Source organism: Rosa rugosa, chromosome 2, assembly GCF_958449725.1.
Source record: "Rosa rugosa chromosome 2, drRosRugo1.1, whole genome shotgun sequence".
Lineage (NCBI taxonomy): Eukaryota > Viridiplantae > Streptophyta > Magnoliopsida > Rosales > Rosaceae > Rosa > Rosa rugosa.
Genome location: NC_084821.1, coordinates 66,366,256 through 66,384,864, shown reverse-complemented (window position 1 = coordinate 66,384,864; position 18,609 = coordinate 66,366,256). Strand labels below are relative to the sequence as shown.

The following is an 18,609-nucleotide window of genomic DNA, read 5'->3' as shown; positions in this document are numbered from 1 at the left end:
AACTCAATAGAGTTATCAGAGCTCATTTGGCCGTGAGGCATGCACACGTGAAATAACCCGCTCTAATACCATGATAAAGTACTATGGGGTTCACATCCAAAATCAATTGGTAGTGGATGGAGTGACCTAAACTTTTATAAATCCATAGGCAAAGTCTCATTTTACTCATGTGGGATATATAATCTCAACACTCAGTTGTGTTTAACTACCTTAAGATTTAAATCCAATGATAAATAATAACAATAAAAAATAGATAAAATTTAAATAACTCATTATTTTTCACCGTATGATTTGGATCTAAACTCGAACTTAAAAACATGCCGAAATTCTATAATAACCTTATACTTGAGAATCAAAACTGAAAAGTGAAAATTTTAATTCTTAATAAGATATTGTCCTGTCTCTTAAGAGCTTATTGTAATAAGGGGTTTAGGCTTTATATCCATCATTGTATTTGACAATTTCATTAATGAAGGCTTGAGCCTTGAGGGCAACAGCACAACCCTTTATTCAAAAAAAAAAAAAAACTAAAAGGAGGAAGTGAACAAATGTCTTCGATTCTATTACAATAACCGAAGTAGTTACTATGAATGAATACATTACTTTGATTTAACATGTGACGCCTAATAATTTCTCGGGTGAATAATCAAAATGGCTAGACAAAATGAAGATTTGATTAATTTTTTTACAAGAAAACGAAAAACTTGTATAGTACCTAGTACCTACTCAACTCTCTGCATATATCCCAAGAAAAATAAAGACAAAGGATAAATGTTTCACACCCCCAAATCCCTCAGGACTCTGTAAATCCCCAAATCCAAATCCAAAACTAAACGCATAGAGAGATAAGAGATAGAAATAGAGAGAGAGAGAGAGAGAGAGAGAGGGAGAGCAGAACCGGAGTTAGATTACAATGCCGGTTTTCAAAACCCCATTCAACGGCTACTCCGTCAAGTTCAGCCCCTTCTACGAGTCCCGCCTCGCCGTCGCCACCTCCCAAAACTTCGGCATCCTCGGCAACGGCCGCCTCCACGTCATCGACCTCTCCCCCGCCGCCCCGGGCCCCACCCCCATCACCGAGCTCGTCTCCTTCGACACCGCCGACGGCGTCTACGACGTCGCCTGGTCCGAGTCCCACGACTCCCTCCTCGTCGCCGCCATCGCCGACGGCTCCGTCAAGCTCTACGACCTCGCCCTCCCGCCCACCTCCAACCCCCTCCGCTCCCTCCACGAGCACACGCGCGAGGTCAGCTCCGCCGACTACAACCCCACGCGCCGCGACTCGTTCCTCACCGCCTCCTGGGACGACACCGTCAAGCTCTGGACCGTCGACCGCCCCGCCTCCGTCCGCACCTTCAAGGAGCACGCCTACTGCGTCTACTCCGCCGTCTGGAACCCCCGCCACGCCGACGTCTTCGCCTCCGCCTCCGGCGACTGCACCGCACGCGTCTGGGACGTGCGTGAGCCCGGATCCACCATGATCATCCCGGCGCACGAGTTTGAGATCCTCTCCTGCGATTGGAACAAGTACGACGACTGCGTCATCGCCACCGCCTCCGTCGACAAATCGATCAAGGTCTGGGACGTCAGGTCCATCCGGGCTCCGATCTCGGTCCTCAACGGCCACGGCTACGCCGTCAGGAAAGTCAAATTCTCGCCGCACCGGCAGAGCCTGATGATGTCGTGCTCGTACGACATGTCGGTTTGCCTGTGGGATTACATGGTGGAGGATGCGCTGGTGGGGCGGTACGACCACCACTCGGAGTTCGCCGTCGGAATCGATATGAGCGTTTTGGTGGAGGGACTTCTTGCCAGCACCGGTTGGGATGAGCTTGTCTATGTTTGGCAGCACGGTACTGACCCCAGAGCGCCTTGAAAACCAGAAGTTAGTCCTTTTTTCTTTTTTCTTTTTTTTTCTTTATACTAGTTCTTGAATTGTGAAATGTGATTGCTCCAATGCTTAGTTACTGAATAAAGATCATATCTTGGAACTTGTATAGCAAATTGAATGAACTATAAGGTCAGTTTTCAATGAGAAATGAGATTGCTTCTTTGGTCATCTACTTGTTTGTGATGTGATGTGCTCTGATGAAGTTCAGTCTATCCTTATATATACTGTTGGGTCTGTGTTAGGATTGATGGTAAGCTGGACTGAGTTTTCGTTGCATTTGCTTTGTGAAGTTCTATGATTTCTTATTATGCCAATTGAATTTTACCATGTTCCTAATTGCCATAGAGCTTTGTAAAGATGATGAATTCAGAGGAAGGGAAAATCTGATTGGGTTTGATGGCATATAATTGGCGCTAACTTACCTTGAGTGTGTGTATTACTTGGAGTTGGTGATGTTTATATTTGTTAGAAGTGCAGAGGCATATGAAGTGTGAAGGTTTTGATATTCTTCAAGGGGCTCAGTAGTAAGAAGTAGAAACCATGCATTAGCTCCTCAACCACTAGGTTACAAATTTTGATTTCCGTCAAAAAGCTAGAAGAGCAAATGAAAGTATGAAACCTAGGAGGGTCTTATTCACTTTATCTCAGCACTCCAACCTGTAAGGCTATAACTCGGATTGGTAGTTTTGATTCCCCTGGTTTCTTCACCATTTTCTCCTTGCTGAGTGATCATAACCTTCCCAATTTTCTCTTTGGTCAACTTACACCATTTAATACTGTAACGGAATAAAAACAATAAACTTGAGTGTAAAAGTCATAAAGAGTTCCTCGTTTTAATTTCACCAGGTGGATTAGGTTTTGGTTGTTTGAATATTGTGGCTAGTTGTCAGTTTACACCATTTTCTACTGTAACCGAATACAAACAATGAGCTTGAGTTGAAAGCAGAGTCGCAAAGAATGCCTCGTTTTAGCTTCACCAGGTGGAATAGGGTTGGTTGTCTGGGTCAAGTTATTTGCAAATATATCTTTTATAAACAAATACAAATATACTGTGGGCCAATTGTTTTTTTATATATTTTAATTTAGAGAAAATCTCAAGAACAGTACATGAGTTATGGCCCGTTCTAACTTTGGTGAATCAAGTTTTGTTAAAATCAAAACGGTACATCACTTTCAAATTTCGACCCAATTTTGGTACACGCCGTTACTTTTTCCGTTAGTTAGTGTATTTTCCGTCAAATTTTTAAGGGTAAATCCGTCTTTTCAAGGATAATAAAAAAAACAAAACAAAACAAAACTGGACACCCATCTCTCTCTCTCTCTCACACACACACACTGAAATCCGATCTGCCTCTCTCCCTCAGTCTCTCCTTCAATCCAAAACCCAGCCTTTCTCGTACTGACTGCAGTTGACCACCGTACTTTGACCATGCAGTCGACCACCACACTTTTCAAGTCTGTGGTCGCGGCATGGAGGAAGAGAAAGGGTTGGGTCTGTGGTAGCATTGAGCAAATTCCGATCAGTCAACTCTCCAACAACAATAGTCAAACTCAATTAACACTACATTTTGCTCCCTTGATCATCTACAATCACTAATCAAACCCCAAATTCCACACAATTAGCAACTAGAAGCTGAACCAAACCCCTAAAATCATGCCCATACAATTCAGTTAACACCAAAACTCACTGAACTCACCCAATAGTGCCTGGACAAAGTCTCTGCAGCGGCCGCCTCCACCTCATCCCCCATCTAATCAACCCCATCGTCGCGGCTCAAGCTCAGCATCGTCGCCGCACGGACCTGATCCTTCTCCGAATCCAAACCCGCCCCCGTGACTCCGTTTGCCTGTACCTGAAACTTCTTGACCCTATTGACGAACCCATATCCGGCGGCCCTCTTCTTCCTCGCCACCACTCGCCGGCCGGAGCACGACCGATGACTCGCCAATATCCTCCTCCCCGCTTCCATTGTCAACCCTCAGATTTCATACAAAGGAAAAAAAAAAAAAAAAAAGCAAACCCTTTTTCAGATTAGAACAAGGCCCCCAAAACCCAGATTGTGAGATGATTCAACTCTGACTTTGGGGTTGAAATTGTAAGAGAAGAGGAGAAATAATGTCTCTTGGGATCGAGCTAGCAAAGTAAAGACAGAGGGGTTGGGTCTGTGGGAGAGAGAGGGAGTCAGAGAGTGTCGAGAGAGAGAGAGAGAGAGAGAGGAAACTGTAAAAATACCATATTACCCTTCAACAAATGAATAATTACATAAGAATATTAACGATAATGTTGACGGCATATACCAAAATTGGGTCGAGATTTAAAAGTCATGTACCCTTTTGATAGTTTCGAAAGTATATTCACCAAAAGTTAGAACGATCCATAACTCATGTACTGTTATTAAAAATTTATCTTTAATTTAATTTAAGTTGTTTTAAACATAAATATAAAGATGATTGTTGAAGCCAAGAAATGAGATAAGATTAACGATAATGTTGACGACCAAGAAATGAGAATTTTCCCTCTGAGGAAGACAAAGATTAGTGATTGTTGAGTCCATGCGAACAGCAGTGGTAGTGCCACTGGTCTCAGATGAAATTCTAACTGAAGCACATGGGTATCACATTGAACTTATATTAGAGTGTGAATGCAGAAGATTGTATTCAGAAAACAAGCTGGTTTTGAACCTTGATAGATTAAAATTAGAATGATTAGAATTCTGACTGCATTTATTTTAGGGTAAAAACTCCACTGTATATTTTATAGCCATGAATACATGAGTTATCACTGTATTTTTTAGCCATAAATACAGGATAAGATGTAGATGCTAAACCATAAGGAAACCCTCAGAAGAAGATGAACTTAGCTGCGAAGGCACAAAATCAAACCCAAGTCCCAAGCATCCGTAGCCATTCCATAAGAAGCCAAACTTTCTTTGTTTTTAATAAAATAACTGCTCTAAAGCCTCAAGCTCTTGTCTTTTGCCAGCCAAAGAGAGGGAGTTTTGTCTTTTCCCAAGCTTAGCCAATCCACAACCCCTTTATATAGCATTACCAAAATGGTCTCCAAATACACCAACAAAGGAGTAGGAAGAGTTTCTGCCAAGCCTCAGGTACTATACTATCAAACCCAAACCACAAACCCATAATGGAGAGCTATCATAGCAATGCCCTCTCACCAAACCAGTGTGGCTCAAGCGTGGTCCAGACCATAGATGCACCACTTCCTCTCGTTTGGTCAATCCTTCGCCAGTTCGATAAGCCTCAAGCCTACAAGCAGTTCATAAGGAGCTGCAAAATGCGCGCTGGGGATGGAGGCGTAGGAAGCATACGTGAAGTGATGGTCAGCACTGGCTTACCTGCCAAAACCAGCATGGAGAGGCTCGACAAGCTTGACGATGACAAGCATGTCCTTGATTTCAGCATTGTTGGCGGAGAACACAAGCTGGTGAATTACAGTTCTACTACGACGGTGCAAGAGAAAGGTAGAAAGACTGTTGTGACTCAGTCTTATGTGGTGGATGTCCCTGCTGGGAGTAGTAAAGAGGATACTTGCTTGTTTGCTAATACTATCATAGAGTGCAACCTCAGGTCACTGGCTAAAGTTACAGAAAGGATGGCTGCTAATTGATTAATAGTTTGTACGATCGAGGGTTTTATCAGATAGTTAAGAGGTTTCTGACCTCGTTTAAATTGTTTCATATTTTGCGGTGGCTATTGTACAGGCTGTGCTGTTGTTGTTGCTTCTTCTTGTTGTAGTTGTAAATATGCGAGGCATCTCGCAGACATTTCATCATAAAATTCATGATTTCATGAATACTTCTTTTTACCCGGTGTTTGGTCAAATTGAAAGAAAAGAATAGAATGCAAAGGAAAGTTGTTTATGGTCCTGTGCTTCTTGGTTTCGATGACTATGGCCGACAAAGACCGATTCTCAAATCTCAAAGCAGTGAAAAAATAAAATTGTAGTGTGAAACTAACAAGAATGCAGCTGAAGTCGGGACTTTTTGCTCTGTTCATAGTCATATGCAATTTTCGGGTCGTAGGGTTTGATTACCCCTTCCCCAATAGCTTTTATCGAAAATTCACTTGATTAGACGAAAACGAAGGTGCAAAATTGCTCCGCATGGTCACTGACTCACTGCCCATGCCCATATTACATATCCATGTAAAATTTCGGAAATATAAACGCATATTTAGCAAATAGATGTGCTGCTTGATTACATCTGCCGGGAGAAAACACACAATTCATTACATGGAAACTCTTCTATTTGATTTTTGTTTCTTGGGTTACAAGGAGCCCAAGATAAGAACAAACTAAAGAAACCTAGCCAAGAGGGCAAGCACTAATAGGCGGTGATCTTCCAGCATTAACAAATGTCATTTCACACTGCAAGCACAGACAGCCCCGAGTGGCAGCGGATTGGGGGCTGAACCACCGTTCACCGGAGTGGAAGCAAAAGAGGGAAATTGATGCCGTCAACCCTCTACTTGCTCGGATGTAGCGGCTTTTTTTTTTCGTTTTTTTTTTCTATGCTGATAAAAAACTGCAGCAGTAGAGCAAAAGAAGGCTGATGATTTGAATCCATGTCATTGTTGGATCAAAGAAAAAGGTTTGCTTTTCATTACTTGTTGTGATTTGGATCGTGAACCTCGAGATGCTGCTTCTTTTGTGCTTTACTAGGCATGACATGCAGAGAGAATCGTGCAATAGTTCATACGAGGTGAGGATTAGAATTTCGACTAAGCGAAATTAGAATTTGATGAAAGATGATGAACATTCCCATCAAGTTACTAATAAAGATGAATCAGAAACTCATTTTCTACAAAGTTGGCCTTCTTTTTTCAAACCTTCAAAATTTAGTAATTATACCTTGCACTTCTTTTAGTTGTTTAGTCCTCTCCTTTGTGTAATGCAGAGGGGATAACGTCTGAGATTTTGTTGGAAAATTAGTGTTCAATATGATCAGCTAATGTTGTTTCTCATTACTACAAATTGGGCCTTAAGGGCACCAATAATAGACACTATTTGACAATGGTTTGTTTCAGAAATAGTTTGACACCATTCAACACAAATGGTGATAACAATTGGGCTTGACACCAATGGTCAGTGGCCCATCCCTCACACCTAAATACATAATGAAAATGCTGATGTTTCTATTTTCTAACACCTGCGAGCATTTCTTTCTTGAAAGAATGGGGTCAATCAATGTCATCAAAAAAAAAAAAAAAAGGTCAATCATAGCATGAAAAAGCATGGGTCAATCAAGAGAAATACTTAGGTAGGGCACTCGCACCACGTCACATATACGACCACTCAATCAGAAACTGACACGTGTGAATTTTTTTTCCATGCCAGCATTAATGGATGGAATAGGAAAAGGCTCAAAAATTGAAAATAAAATCAATCATCCAGCCGAGAATTTTAGCTAAATTAGAATTTCTAGGTTGTTTAATGACTTTAATCTGGGAAGAGCAAACACAGTCTCTTTTCTCCTACCCAATTCATCGTCCTCCCTTTCCTTCCATTTCCAAATTCACCAAAATCAAACCTTCTCGACCCTTTTCTTTCAGTATGATAGCGCAATCTTGGAGCAAAATCAAGAAAGCTGATGAAATGGTGTTCGAACAACAAGTGTGTTTTCCATTAATTGCTGGGTTTAGGAGATTATTGTTGAATCTAGGAAGCATTGAACCTCAATGTTAGAGAAACAAAAGAAAGGTTTTGATTGAGTAAATTTAGAAGCCAAGGTGCTTTGTGTTTTAGAATGAGAGAATTGAGAGAGATTGATGAGATAATTGTGTGTTCCACTATTGATAATAGGAGCCCTATATATAGGGATTACAAAGTACATATTCTAATGATACAAGGAAAACTATTCCGAATATGACTAGAAATTCTAGAACCTTCTCTCCTATTACAATCATAAAACTAATCGTGTATCAAACTAGTTTGCTTATAATTCACGGTCCATGGCGATGGTAACATTTGAATGCATTTATTGTAAGAGTTGAGAACTTTTATTTCTTTTTTATGATATTAATGCATACAATAAGATGCTTATACTATACAGTAACAGAACTCGCAGATAAGGTTTATTTTGGCCACTAGGGAAAACCCAAGTCCCAAGCACCCCTAGCCAATCGCATTTTGTCTTTGATCAATAACAGCTGTAAAGCCTCAAAGTCTTGTTTTTTGCCTCACCAAAGTGAATTTTATGCCAATCTACAACCCCTTTATATAACCATCGTCTCCAACTATACAACAAAGAAAAGTCACACTGGTTGCATGTCACCTAAGCCTGGTACATAACCCAAATGGACAGTTACCATATCCATGCCCTCTTGCCAAATCAGTGTGGCTCAAGCCTGGTCCAGATCATAGATGCACCACTTCCTCTGGTTTGGTCAATCCTTCGCCAATTTGATAACCCTAAGGCCTACAAGTGCTTCGTAAAGAGCTGCATAATGCGCACTGGGGACGGAGGCATAGGAAGCATTCGTGAAGTGATACTTCGCTCTGGTTTACCTGGTAAAACCAGCATGGAGAGGCTTGACAAGCTTGATGAGGAGAAGCATATCATAAATATTAGCATTGTTGGTGGCGAACACAAGCTTGTCAACTACAGTTCTACTACGACGGTGCATGTAGAGGAAGAAGAGAAAGGTATGAAGACTGTTGTGATTGAATCTTACGTGGTGGATATTCCTGCTGGGAATAGTAAAGAGGATGCTTGCTTGTTTGCTAATACTATCATAGGCTGCAACCTTAGGTCACTGGCTAAACTTGCAGAAAGGATGGCTGGTAATTGATCAATTAATTAGCTTTTTCATCAAGAGTTTTATTAGAGATCGAGTTCAAAGGTTTCTAAGTCTGTTTAATTAATTTGTTTGTTGTTCCTGCTATGCTGTTGTTCTTGACTTCTTGTCGTGGTCATTATGTGATAACTATCATACCTGCTGTATGATAAGAACTTCATAAATTTCTTTTATCCAGTATTTAGTCAAATGGAAAAGAAAAGAAAGCAAAGCAGTAAAGTTGTTCCCTTAGCACTTTTGTATTTGGTTTTCTTGTTGATGGCCATGGCCCAAAAACACAGCTCTCAAATAAGTGGGAAAGGAAGCATACAATTCCGTCACCTTTTTTGGTCTTTTGTGTTAATTTGAGGTGTTCTTGCGGAGCTTTGTTGTCTTGTGTCTCTCTTGTTCTAGTTCCAGGCTGCCAGTTTAGTTAGTGAGATCTTGCATTTTTCTTTACTTTTCCAGGCGGAGGACAGGGTTTACTCTTGTTTCCTTTCACTGATCTTGTAATCCTTTGTACTTCTCCTATCTCGATCATGATAATAAAATCTATCCCATCTTTGGGTTTTCATGCATAAGGAAGAAAAAGAAGAAGCATATATATATATAACATGCAAGCAATGTCCAACAACTACCAAAGAATGCAATTGTAGTTGAGAGTTTTTTAGTTTTTCCATCGTATTCAACTGAGAGGTAAACCCAAATATCTGTTGATAAAAATAAATATGCAAATGATAGACCAAGATGAAGTTGCATATATATATTGGTCAATTTTGTCTAATGCTTTTGGAATTTATCTGATTTCCTTAGAATGACAACACAGGGGAACAATATAACAGCAAGAAAGCAAAGAAGCATAGAAAGTTAGAAACACAAGCTTTCATGCCCCAGACAAAAAATTTGCATGACAGTGATAAACTTAGGTCTATGGCAGAGAGAAAGTCATAAACTTTACATTACAGTGATAAACTTGGGGGGTCTGTTTGGATAGTGTAGTGATGTACCAACTAGATTTCTACGCAGCTTGCATATTCTATAATATGATATGTATTATAAGTTTCAGCACTGGAATTTACCGAGAGTTACAATTCAAGAAGGAGAAAGACAACTGACAGAAATTATTATGTAATTAAAAAACTTGAACACTCCCTGTAATAATTTTGCTGGTCCACGTATTTGATACCAAGTTATACTAACAAAGATGAATTAGAAACTCTTATTCTACTTTGTTCTGGTTTGAGTTAGTAAGAAGGTACATTGAGGCGTAAAACTTTGACCTCAAGCTCCAAATCGTAGAAATTATACCTTGCATTTCTTTTATTTATTATATATTCATAGTATATATTTTGATTGTTTAGTCATCTCCTTTGTCTAATTTTGGTGGCCATAGTACGATTATCTGAGATATGGTTGGAAATTACTGTATAATATGCGCTAATGTTGTGCCTGTTTTTCTTTTTCAGTATGATAGGGCTATCTTGGAGCAAATGAAGGAGGCTGATGAAATGCTGTTAGAACAGCAGGTCTTTTTTTCCATTTAAGTCTAGGAGATTTGCTTAAATCAAACATATACATCTGTCTTACCAAAACCTCTTGATGAACTGAGTTCTCTGAAAGATAAATTAACAAACTTGGATTACAAATGAAGGATTGTCAATAGCATTAGAATCCGAAATGGACTACATGAAGTTTATTAGCATACACTACTGGAATATCACACATTTATTGGCAAGAAGTCAACAAACAGCAGCATAAGATCAAACAACATGAACAATCACAAAGCGGATTGAGTAGGTAAGAATCCTCTGAAATCTCAATAAATCCTTAGGCCTAGAAAGGTAGTAAATTAGTTACCAGCCATCTTTTCTGTGACTTTAGCCAATGATCTCAGGTTACATCCAACAATAGTATCAGCAAACAAACAAGTATCCTCCTTGCTACTTCCGGCCGGAACATCCACCACATACGACTGAGTCACCACCGTCTTTTCCGATCCACCCTTTTCTTCTTCCTCGTCCTCTTTATGCAGTGTGGTGATGGAACTATAGTTTGCAAGCTTGTGGTCACCACCAACAATGCTGAAATTCATGACATGCTTGTCGTCGTCGAGCTTGTCAAGCCTCTCCATGCTGCTACTCCCCGGCAAGCCGGAGCTGACTATAACCTCACGTATGCTCCCGGCGGTGCCGCCGTCGCCGGCGCGCATGGTGCAGCTCTTGATGAACTGCTTGTGGGCTTGAGGGTTGTCGAATTGGCGGATTATGGACCAAACTAAGGGGAGTGGTGCGTCTATGGTTTGGCTATGGCTTGAGCCACACTGGTTTGGCAAGAGGGCTTGGTTATGGTGACTATCTTGCTTATCCATCAGGAAAGTTTGATGGACGAAGATGGTCGAGCAAGGGGTTCCAGGTGATTGGCTTAACTAGGCAAAAAAAAAAAATATTGAAAAAAATTTGAGGCTTGGATAGATATTTAAATGGAAAAAGAGATTGGTTTGTTTCTTATTATATTCTTAAATATCTTTGGACTCGATGATTTTGATTCGATCCGGTGCCTGGGCGGCAAGGCTATTGTTTGTGATTGGACAATTCAGCTCTTTTCCTGACTTTCATGGACCAGCCTTACATGACCTGTCTTTATCAGTGAAATGCAAAAATAGAGGAAAATTGAAGGATCAATTATAATAATTCTCCTAAAAAAAGAATCACTATTATAATTTATGGTAATGCAAGTCTGACTAGGAATATAATATATATATACACACATAGACGTTCTATGCTAAGGAGGTCATTAACTTAGCATACGAAATGGACTTTCATATTTTGACAACTTTTCAATTGCTTATTCACATCTTAACCGTTCAGTTTTTAAGTATATATAAGTAGATCACTTATGCAAATTTTCAGCCAAATTGATGATCGTTAAGGCATCCAAAACTGCAATTTACACGAATGGTTCAGGTTGGACAGATTCGGTTCGTTCGTGTAAATTGCAGTTTTGGATGCCTTAACGATCGTCAATTTGACTGAAAATTTACAGAGATGATATACTCATATATACCTAAAAACTGAACGGTTAAGATGTGAATATGTGATCGAAAAGTTATCAAAATATGAAAATCCGTTTCTTAAGCCATTATTCATGCAGTTTCAATAGCATCAGAAAAAGGATGGACTTCTCTCTGGATTGAGTGTGATTCAGCGGTAGCAATTCACTTTCTTGCCAAGAAAAATTACTCAGTCCCTTGGCGTCTAAGTGTTGATTGAGTCAATTGTTGTATCATTCTCTCCTCTATGCAGATTCAGTTTTCACATATTTATCGAGAAGGGAATCAAGTGGCTGATTGCTTAGCTAACTATGGGGTGGATCATGAGGGGCATTATTGGTGGGACTCTTGCCCTCCTTGTGCATCAGCTGCCTTTGTTCACAATCTGCAAGGGTTACCGAATTTCCGTATTAGCTAATTCTGAAGTGCTTGATAGATTTCATGCAACGGTGGTTTCTGCTGCATGATTGCTCTATTCATTAGTTTGTAACTATTTTAGCTCAGTGCTCACTTTGAGTACTTTATTTCATTTTGTTTTCAGAGAGGTTTTGGTTCTTGTCCCCCTCTCTCTTCTTGTGTTTTCTTTTCCTTTTTTAATAAAATAAAATAGAGGGATGGGCGGTGGGTTCCCGGTTGCGATGACCCCTTTCTTTCGAGATTGTGGGTGGGTGCCAGTCACCCCAAATCGGCTGTCGCAGAGGAACTAATATCGCCTAATCCTCTATTTAATTAAAAAAAAAAAAATAAAGACCTCCTTAGCATAGAAAGTCTGTGTGTGTATATATATATTATATTCCTAGTCAGACTTGCATTACCATAAATTATAATAGTGATTCTTTTTTTAGGAGAATTAAGGACCTTCTTTAGCATAGCAAGATTTTATATATATATATATATATATATATATTAATATATTGAGAATAAGTGTGGAAGAGTGAAATTATCTTTTCGGGATTACAAAGAACAGTATGGTTCTATTATCTTGTTCAACATTCACTTGGTAGTTGACTAAAGACTAAATTAATCAAAAGTTATATAAAAAGTTTATAATTACTCATTATAATTGTGGTTGAACATAAGTTTTACAATAAAATTCTCATTTCTTAAAATTTATAATATTTTTTTTAAGTCTTGAACGCATGGTATGAGTTTCGATCTCCATTTCAAGATTGTACACAATTATCTTCTAGTTTTTTCACCAGTGTGTCCCTTTTGCTGATCCAACCTAACTTTTCTTTGCAAGTTGGTTAGCAGCCTAGGACTAGTAGATTGTAGAACTTCCAACTATCCTTATCCCCTTCCACAACTTCTACTCACCCCCCTGCAGATTCTTTGTTTTTGGTCGGTTAACCTCTTTATAGGTTTTAAATATAGAAATGAACTTTTCAACCAAGATTATTCAATTATTAGCTACACAACCCCAGAAATGGCGGTGCCCTTCTATCAATGCACTGCATTATATTTTATTCAAAAAAAAAAAAAAAATCTCCATATATGGCTGATGTATAGTGTTTGATTATATCTACATATAGATAGCATCCATTGATAAACTTTAATGCACTGCAGTAGATTGTATTAGAAAAAAAAAAACTCCATAAATGGGTGATGTATAGTGTTGATTATATCTACATATAGATGGTGGACTCTGTTATGCAGGCTGGCTCCATATCCATTGATAAACTAAAATGCGCACATGGACCACACATGACGCACCTCAATTTTGTGAGGTAAAGAACTCAAAAACAAATTGATATGATTGATGCTCAGTCTGAGAGTTGCAGCAGTAGGATGATCGTATGGTAGGAGACTTTACTTGCATTGTTTGTTCATGGCTGACCACACGTTATACACTACCAAAAAAAAAAAAAAAAAAAACAAAAAACACTAGGGGACAAGGAAGCCCTTATCATATTTATCCTCTTGAAAGATGCAAAATGTGCTCTAAATATCTGAACTCCGGCTCCACGGGTTATGAGCGGGTCTCCATGAGGTGGGTCGTTAACAAGTTTTTAACTTTTTTTCGTAGGAGTAACAAAAGAGTGCCGTGAAAACGGGTTTTAAGAAGATGGGTCGTTAATGGGTTTCCGAACTTATGCCACAGGCCTGGCAGATGGATGCGTTGCACTCGTTACGACTCGTTAAGCTAACAGGTTAAACGAGGTAGTTCGGTGTACGCTGCTTGCAGGCCCATTATTGTTTGTTTATGGGCCCATTATCGGTGTACGAGGTGAGACAAGTCCAACTTCTTTTCCCTCTCAATTTGAAGCTTGATTGAGGAGGGTTGAATGGTAGCTCACCTGCTTCTTCCAGTCTTTGACAGCCAAGTCAAAGGGTCTGAACTGCAGACGGGTACCAACACTCACCACTAGAACCACCAACAAATACTGGTACTTAACAAACAAAAAATAGCAGGCACATTTACATCGAGTTGCTTTCTAGTCCCTTTGTGGATCGAGCTCAAACAACAAGAGAGGACTAAAAGAACCAACAATGATTTTAATACCAAATTTGACTGGTAGGCTGGGCTAATTGCAAGCTGGATAGTTAGTTGTTTCACCTTATATACATTACAATGCCAGATGGATCAAATCAATCCCAACCATAGCCAGTGGAAACCCAGTTTAGGAAGTCATGGGTTGCCACAAAATTGAACTGGCTCTTGCTTTTCTCATCTGTGCTTCACTAGCTTGCTTCTCTTATGGTCTCCCTAGTGAGTACTCCATAGTGGGAGGTGAAACAGTGAACTTCCCAGCTGAGGAGAGAGTGGTGGAGCTCTTCCGGCTGTGGAGGGAGAAGCACAGAAAGGTGTATAACCATGTTGAGGAGCATGAGAGGAGGTTTGAGAATTTCAAGAGGAATCTCAGGTTTGTGTTGGAGAAACATGCACAGAAAAAGGCTGCAGCTAATAAGCATGATACTCAGAGAGTTGGGTTGAACAAGTTTGCTGATTTGAGCAATGAGGAGTTCAGGGCGATTTATATGCCGAAAAAGGTCCGAATGCCGATCAGCAAAAGGGACAGACTGGTGAGGAAAATGCAGCAGCAAAAGAAAGCAGAGCTGCCTAGGGATGCTCCTGCAAGTTTGGATTGGAGGAAGGCGGGAATTGTCACTCCTGTTAAGGACCAAGGCAGTTGTGGTATGTTTCAATCACTTATTTCAGTAGCTAGTAAATACATTTCAATTCAGTTATTTGCTAAGTTCAAGTACATAGTGAGAGACCAGAATTTATAATTTCCCGTTTAGATTGATTTGAAAGGTTTGACGACAGATGCATATGCATATTTAGATAGTTTAAGTTCAGCTGCATGTTAAGTGCTCTAAGAATAGGCCTTGTCACATAAACTTTATAATGAACAGTGAAGGTTAACAACAGAGGAATAGGAATTCTCAATCTTTCCTAAAAAGGGAGACCTTCTTCAACCAGTAGAATGAATTGGGTACTTAGAGAAAGCCAAAATTTTGATTTCTGTTCATTCTTCATTGACTTTTTTTTTTTTTTTTTTTTTTGTGGGAAGGTTTCATTGACCTTTTGGTATCTCTCACTTTCTACAATCAATTCATGATCTCAGATTCAGAATGATAAAAGATGCTTTAGATATTGTATGAGTTAGTTGAAGAAAAGAAAAATGTTAGGTAGTTATACAAGGTCATTGACAAAAGAGAATATAGCTTTCAGACCTGAAGATATTAATTATAATCTGACTGAATATGTCTTGCTGTAGTGCCGTTTCTACTGTTCTATTGAATAAATAAGTTTGTTAGGCAAGTGATGGTGTATAATGTTTTACCTCTTCTTTCAATTTTCGGAAAAACCGACAGTTGGTAGTTGTCAAATTTGCTAACTTTTTTGATCTTTTCACAGGAAGTTGTTGGGCATTTTCTTCCACTGGAGCCATCGAAGGAATAAATGCACTGGACACCGGAGACCTCATTAGTCTTTCGGAGCAAGAACTTGTGGATTGTGACACTACCGACGAAGGCTGCAGTGGAGGCTACATGGACTACGCTTTCGAATGGGTTATTAGCAATGGTGGCATTGACACAGAATCTGATTATCCTTACACAGGTGTTGATGGTACCTGCAATGTCACCAAGGTTAGCTTATTGCTTACATATTGTAGTTGTCCGAGACAATGCTTCATTTATTTTCCTCTGTTCTTATTTGGGAGTTTCCTTGTATCAGGAGGAAACCAAAGTTGTCACCATCGATGGCTATACAGATGTGGAAGAGACAGAGACCGGTGTTTTCAATGCTGTGCTTCAGCAACCCATTAGCGTTGGTATGGATGGCTCTTCTTGGGATTTTCAATTATACTCAGGAGTAAGTCTAATTGCTGTTCATTTCACTTCATTTGTTGGCCTTGATATCTGATATGTTACCAAGGACATTGTCTAAATGAAACGTAATGTGATTTAATCAGGGAATTTTTGACGGTGAGTGCTCCGACGATCCAAATGACATTGATCATGCCGTTCTAATAGTAGGATATGGTTCTGAAAACGGTGAAGATTACTGGATTGTAAAGAATTCATGGGGAACTAGTTGGGGGATAGAAGGATACTTTTACCTCAGAAGGAACACCGATTTGCCATATGGGGTTTGTGCAGTCAATGCCATGGCTTCATATCCTACCAAAGAGTCAGTTGCACCCTCTCCTTATCCATCCCCAACTCCTCCACCACCACCTCCTACACCTGTCTCTCCACCACCGCCACCAGTGACACCGCCACCACCACCCTCTCCTTCACCAAGCCAATGCGGAGACTTCTCCTATTGTCCAGCTGATGAGACATGTTGTTGCCTCTATGAATTCTTTGACTACTGCTTGATTTATGGTTGCTGTGCTTATGAGAATGCGGTTTGCTGCACTGGAACTGAATACTGCTGTCCAAGTGACTATCCCATTTGTGATGTCGAGGAAGGCCTGTGTCTTAAGGTATGGAAACACTACCAGTCTTTTGTTTCAGTCCCTCCTTGTTTGTGATACATGAAAACTAATAGTTTGCAGTTGATTATTAGAATCAGCCTCTGGCTAATTTAATAACTTGTCTCTCTCCTTTTGTTATAAAGAATGGCAGAGACTACTTGGGAGTAGCTGCAAAGAAGAGAAAGATTGCCAAGCACAAGTTCCCATGGACTAAAGTAGAGCAAACCGAGAAGACATACCACCCTCTACAGTGGAAGATGAACCGGTTTGCTGCAATGCGCTGAGACTGGGCACCGTATTTGTTTTTCAGTGAGGTTTGAAGGTTGTTGCTACTCTTCCCTATTTAAATTAATGTCAAGCAGTCATTTGTTGATACTGCTTTAGACAGTGATCTCGTGAACATTGATTCATTGAACATATGCTGTAAGCAAAAACCAGAAACGGAAACATATATCAGAGGAAAGTGAATTTCTCTAAGTGGTGCAATCGACAGAATAAATTGATTAATTACAGCAAAGTTTAGTGGATTATTTTTCCAATCTTGTACCACAAAGTTGAAGATGGTTTCAACTTTATTATTGTCCTGTCTTTGTAATATATTGGATTTTAAGTAAAATCTGTTCTAGTACTCATTTCCATTCTTCTGATGACCAAAATTCACAACGGAAATTTCGCTCAAACCAAATGCTAATAAAGCTGAAAAGAACCTGACTCTAGTCTCATTTATAACACTCTAAGAACTCCTAGGCAGATTGGGAGTTCTCACCAATTAGCTGATGGAAAGGACCTGGTAGTCAATTAAACAGATTCAAACTTCCATGTTCTTCTTGAGAAAGGTCTTAAATTGTTGGCCAGAGGGAGAACAGAAATGAGTAAGAGGAAAAGGAAGTGGAAGGAAGTCATGGAGTGGGGGTTTGGGAAAGAAGTGAACACATAAATATTTCAAAATGATCTGGAAAAATGAGTTCTTTCCCAAAGCCTCAGACCCCATAATTTTCTACTATCCATCTCCTTCCCTGTCTCTTATCTCATTTGCTATGTCAATCGAGCTACTTTCCTATTGGGAATGACTTACTATATATAAGTTTTATGTGTGGGCTCCATGGCATTGCGGATTGTCTTACTAATAATTCGTTTCAGATCCAAATCACAAAAGAGCTTAAAACGATGTAATGAATCAGATCACTTTGCTTGATATAAGTAACAATTACTTGATGGTAAAAATTCTACTTGGAAAAATATTCAGCGGCCTAGACTTGAATGCATATAGGATGTAAATGAATCAGATTACTTTGCTTGATAATAATTAATGAGAGATTATTAGTTTGAGTCCATTCCTACATGCAAGAACCAAATTATGGGATTGAAAAATGCAACAAAACTGGTGCCTCGTGAGAAATGAGAAAAATCAATATGACTGTGAAACAGGGGATTGATCAAAATGACTGAAAATGTAGATATTACTGAGAGAGCAGTTTTTGTGATTGAAACTGAAAACCAGAATGGTATAGCATATATGTTATATCTTCCTTGGCATGTATTACAGTTACAGAAAAATAAATATAAAGTGAAAATTATATAGCTATATTTTATTGAAGACTGAATCAAAGGCCAAGATCATTAGCAGAAATGAAACCCATCATAAGCAGCATCCTTGAAAAACTTGTTTTTGATTTTGTTTAGAGTGGCTAGAGCCTCTTGCATATTTATCCTCCCATCTGGTGATTCGATGGAACAAGCTAGAGCTAATCTCATAATGGATGATAAACACTCCCTTTTGTTCTCAAATTCATGATTTCCTTCTTCTGTCCCAAGTAAGTTGGCATCAACGACATCAACTAATGGTGAATTTGCAACCCATTGCTTCAAACTGATGTCCCCAAACATCTCATCTGTTGGCTTCTTTTTTGTGAATGTTTCCATCAGTACAATACCAAAACTGTAAACAT

The 18,609-nt window shown here is 39.5% G+C and overlaps 5 protein-coding genes across 5 annotated transcripts; 4 read left to right on the top strand and 1 right to left on the bottom strand.

Annotated features, from left to right (window-relative positions):
• The first annotated feature begins 745 nt into the window (after window positions 1-745).
• On the top strand, window positions 746-2,059 carry LOC133729459 (peroxisome biogenesis protein 7). Its single transcript, XM_062156995.1, has one exon. The coding sequence runs from the start codon at window positions 914-916 to the stop codon at window positions 1,874-1,876; it is 963 nt and encodes a 320-aa protein (XP_062012979.1). The 5' UTR covers window positions 746-913; the 3' UTR covers window positions 1,877-2,059.
• A 1,830-nt stretch (window positions 2,060-3,889) lies between these two features.
• Window positions 3,890-5,744, top strand: LOC133729460 (abscisic acid receptor PYL12-like). The gene has a single exon (XM_062156997.1). It carries the CDS (start codon window positions 5,034-5,036, stop codon window positions 5,514-5,516), a length of 483 nt encoding a protein of 160 aa, XP_062012981.1. The 5' UTR covers window positions 3,890-5,033; the 3' UTR covers window positions 5,517-5,744.
• Window positions 5,745-7,879: 2,135 nt separating this feature from the next.
• Window positions 7,880-9,142, top strand: LOC133733172 (abscisic acid receptor PYL12-like). The gene has a single exon (XM_062160796.1). It carries the CDS (start codon window positions 8,204-8,206, stop codon window positions 8,696-8,698), a length of 495 nt encoding a protein of 164 aa, XP_062016780.1. The 5' UTR covers window positions 7,880-8,203; the 3' UTR covers window positions 8,699-9,142.
• A 1,160-nt stretch (window positions 9,143-10,302) lies between these two features.
• LOC133733171 (abscisic acid receptor PYL12-like) lies at window positions 10,303-11,146 on the bottom strand. The gene has a single exon (XM_062160794.1). The coding sequence runs from the start codon at window positions 11,049-11,051 to the stop codon at window positions 10,533-10,535; it is 519 nt and encodes a 172-aa protein (XP_062016778.1). The 5' UTR covers window positions 11,052-11,146; the 3' UTR covers window positions 10,303-10,532.
• Window positions 11,147-14,308: 3,162 nt separating this feature from the next.
• On the top strand, window positions 14,309-17,292 carry LOC133729458 (low-temperature-induced cysteine proteinase-like). Its single transcript, XM_062156994.1, has 5 exons — window positions 14,309-14,868; window positions 15,595-15,827; window positions 15,916-16,053; window positions 16,154-16,669; window positions 16,804-17,292. Exons 1-5 carry the CDS (start codon window positions 14,364-14,366, stop codon window positions 16,942-16,944), a joined length of 1,533 nt encoding a protein of 510 aa, XP_062012978.1. The 5' UTR covers window positions 14,309-14,363; the 3' UTR covers window positions 16,945-17,292.
• Window positions 17,293-18,609: the final 1,317 nt, after the last annotated feature.

Coding starts and splice junctions, on each gene's coding strand:
- LOC133729458 (XM_062156994.1), top strand. CDS start 14,364: ATGGGTTGCCACAAAATTGAACTGGCTCTTGCTTTTCTCATCTGTGCT. Junction 16,054..16,153: donor ATTTTCAATTATACTCAGGA/GTAAGTCTAATT, acceptor TGATTTAATCAG/GGAATTTTTGACGGTGAGTG. Junction 16,670..16,803: donor AGGAAGGCCTGTGTCTTAAG/GTATGGAAACAC, acceptor TTTGTTATAAAG/AATGGCAGAGACTACTTGGG.
- LOC133733172 (XM_062160796.1), top strand. CDS start 8,204: ATGGACAGTTACCATATCCATGCCCTCTTGCCAAATCAGTGTGGCTCA.
- LOC133729459 (XM_062156995.1), top strand. CDS start 914: ATGCCGGTTTTCAAAACCCCATTCAACGGCTACTCCGTCAAGTTCAGC.
- LOC133729460 (XM_062156997.1), top strand. CDS start 5,034: ATGGAGAGCTATCATAGCAATGCCCTCTCACCAAACCAGTGTGGCTCA.
- LOC133733171 (XM_062160794.1), bottom strand. CDS start 11,051: ATGGATAAGCAAGATAGTCACCATAACCAAGCCCTCTTGCCAAACCAG.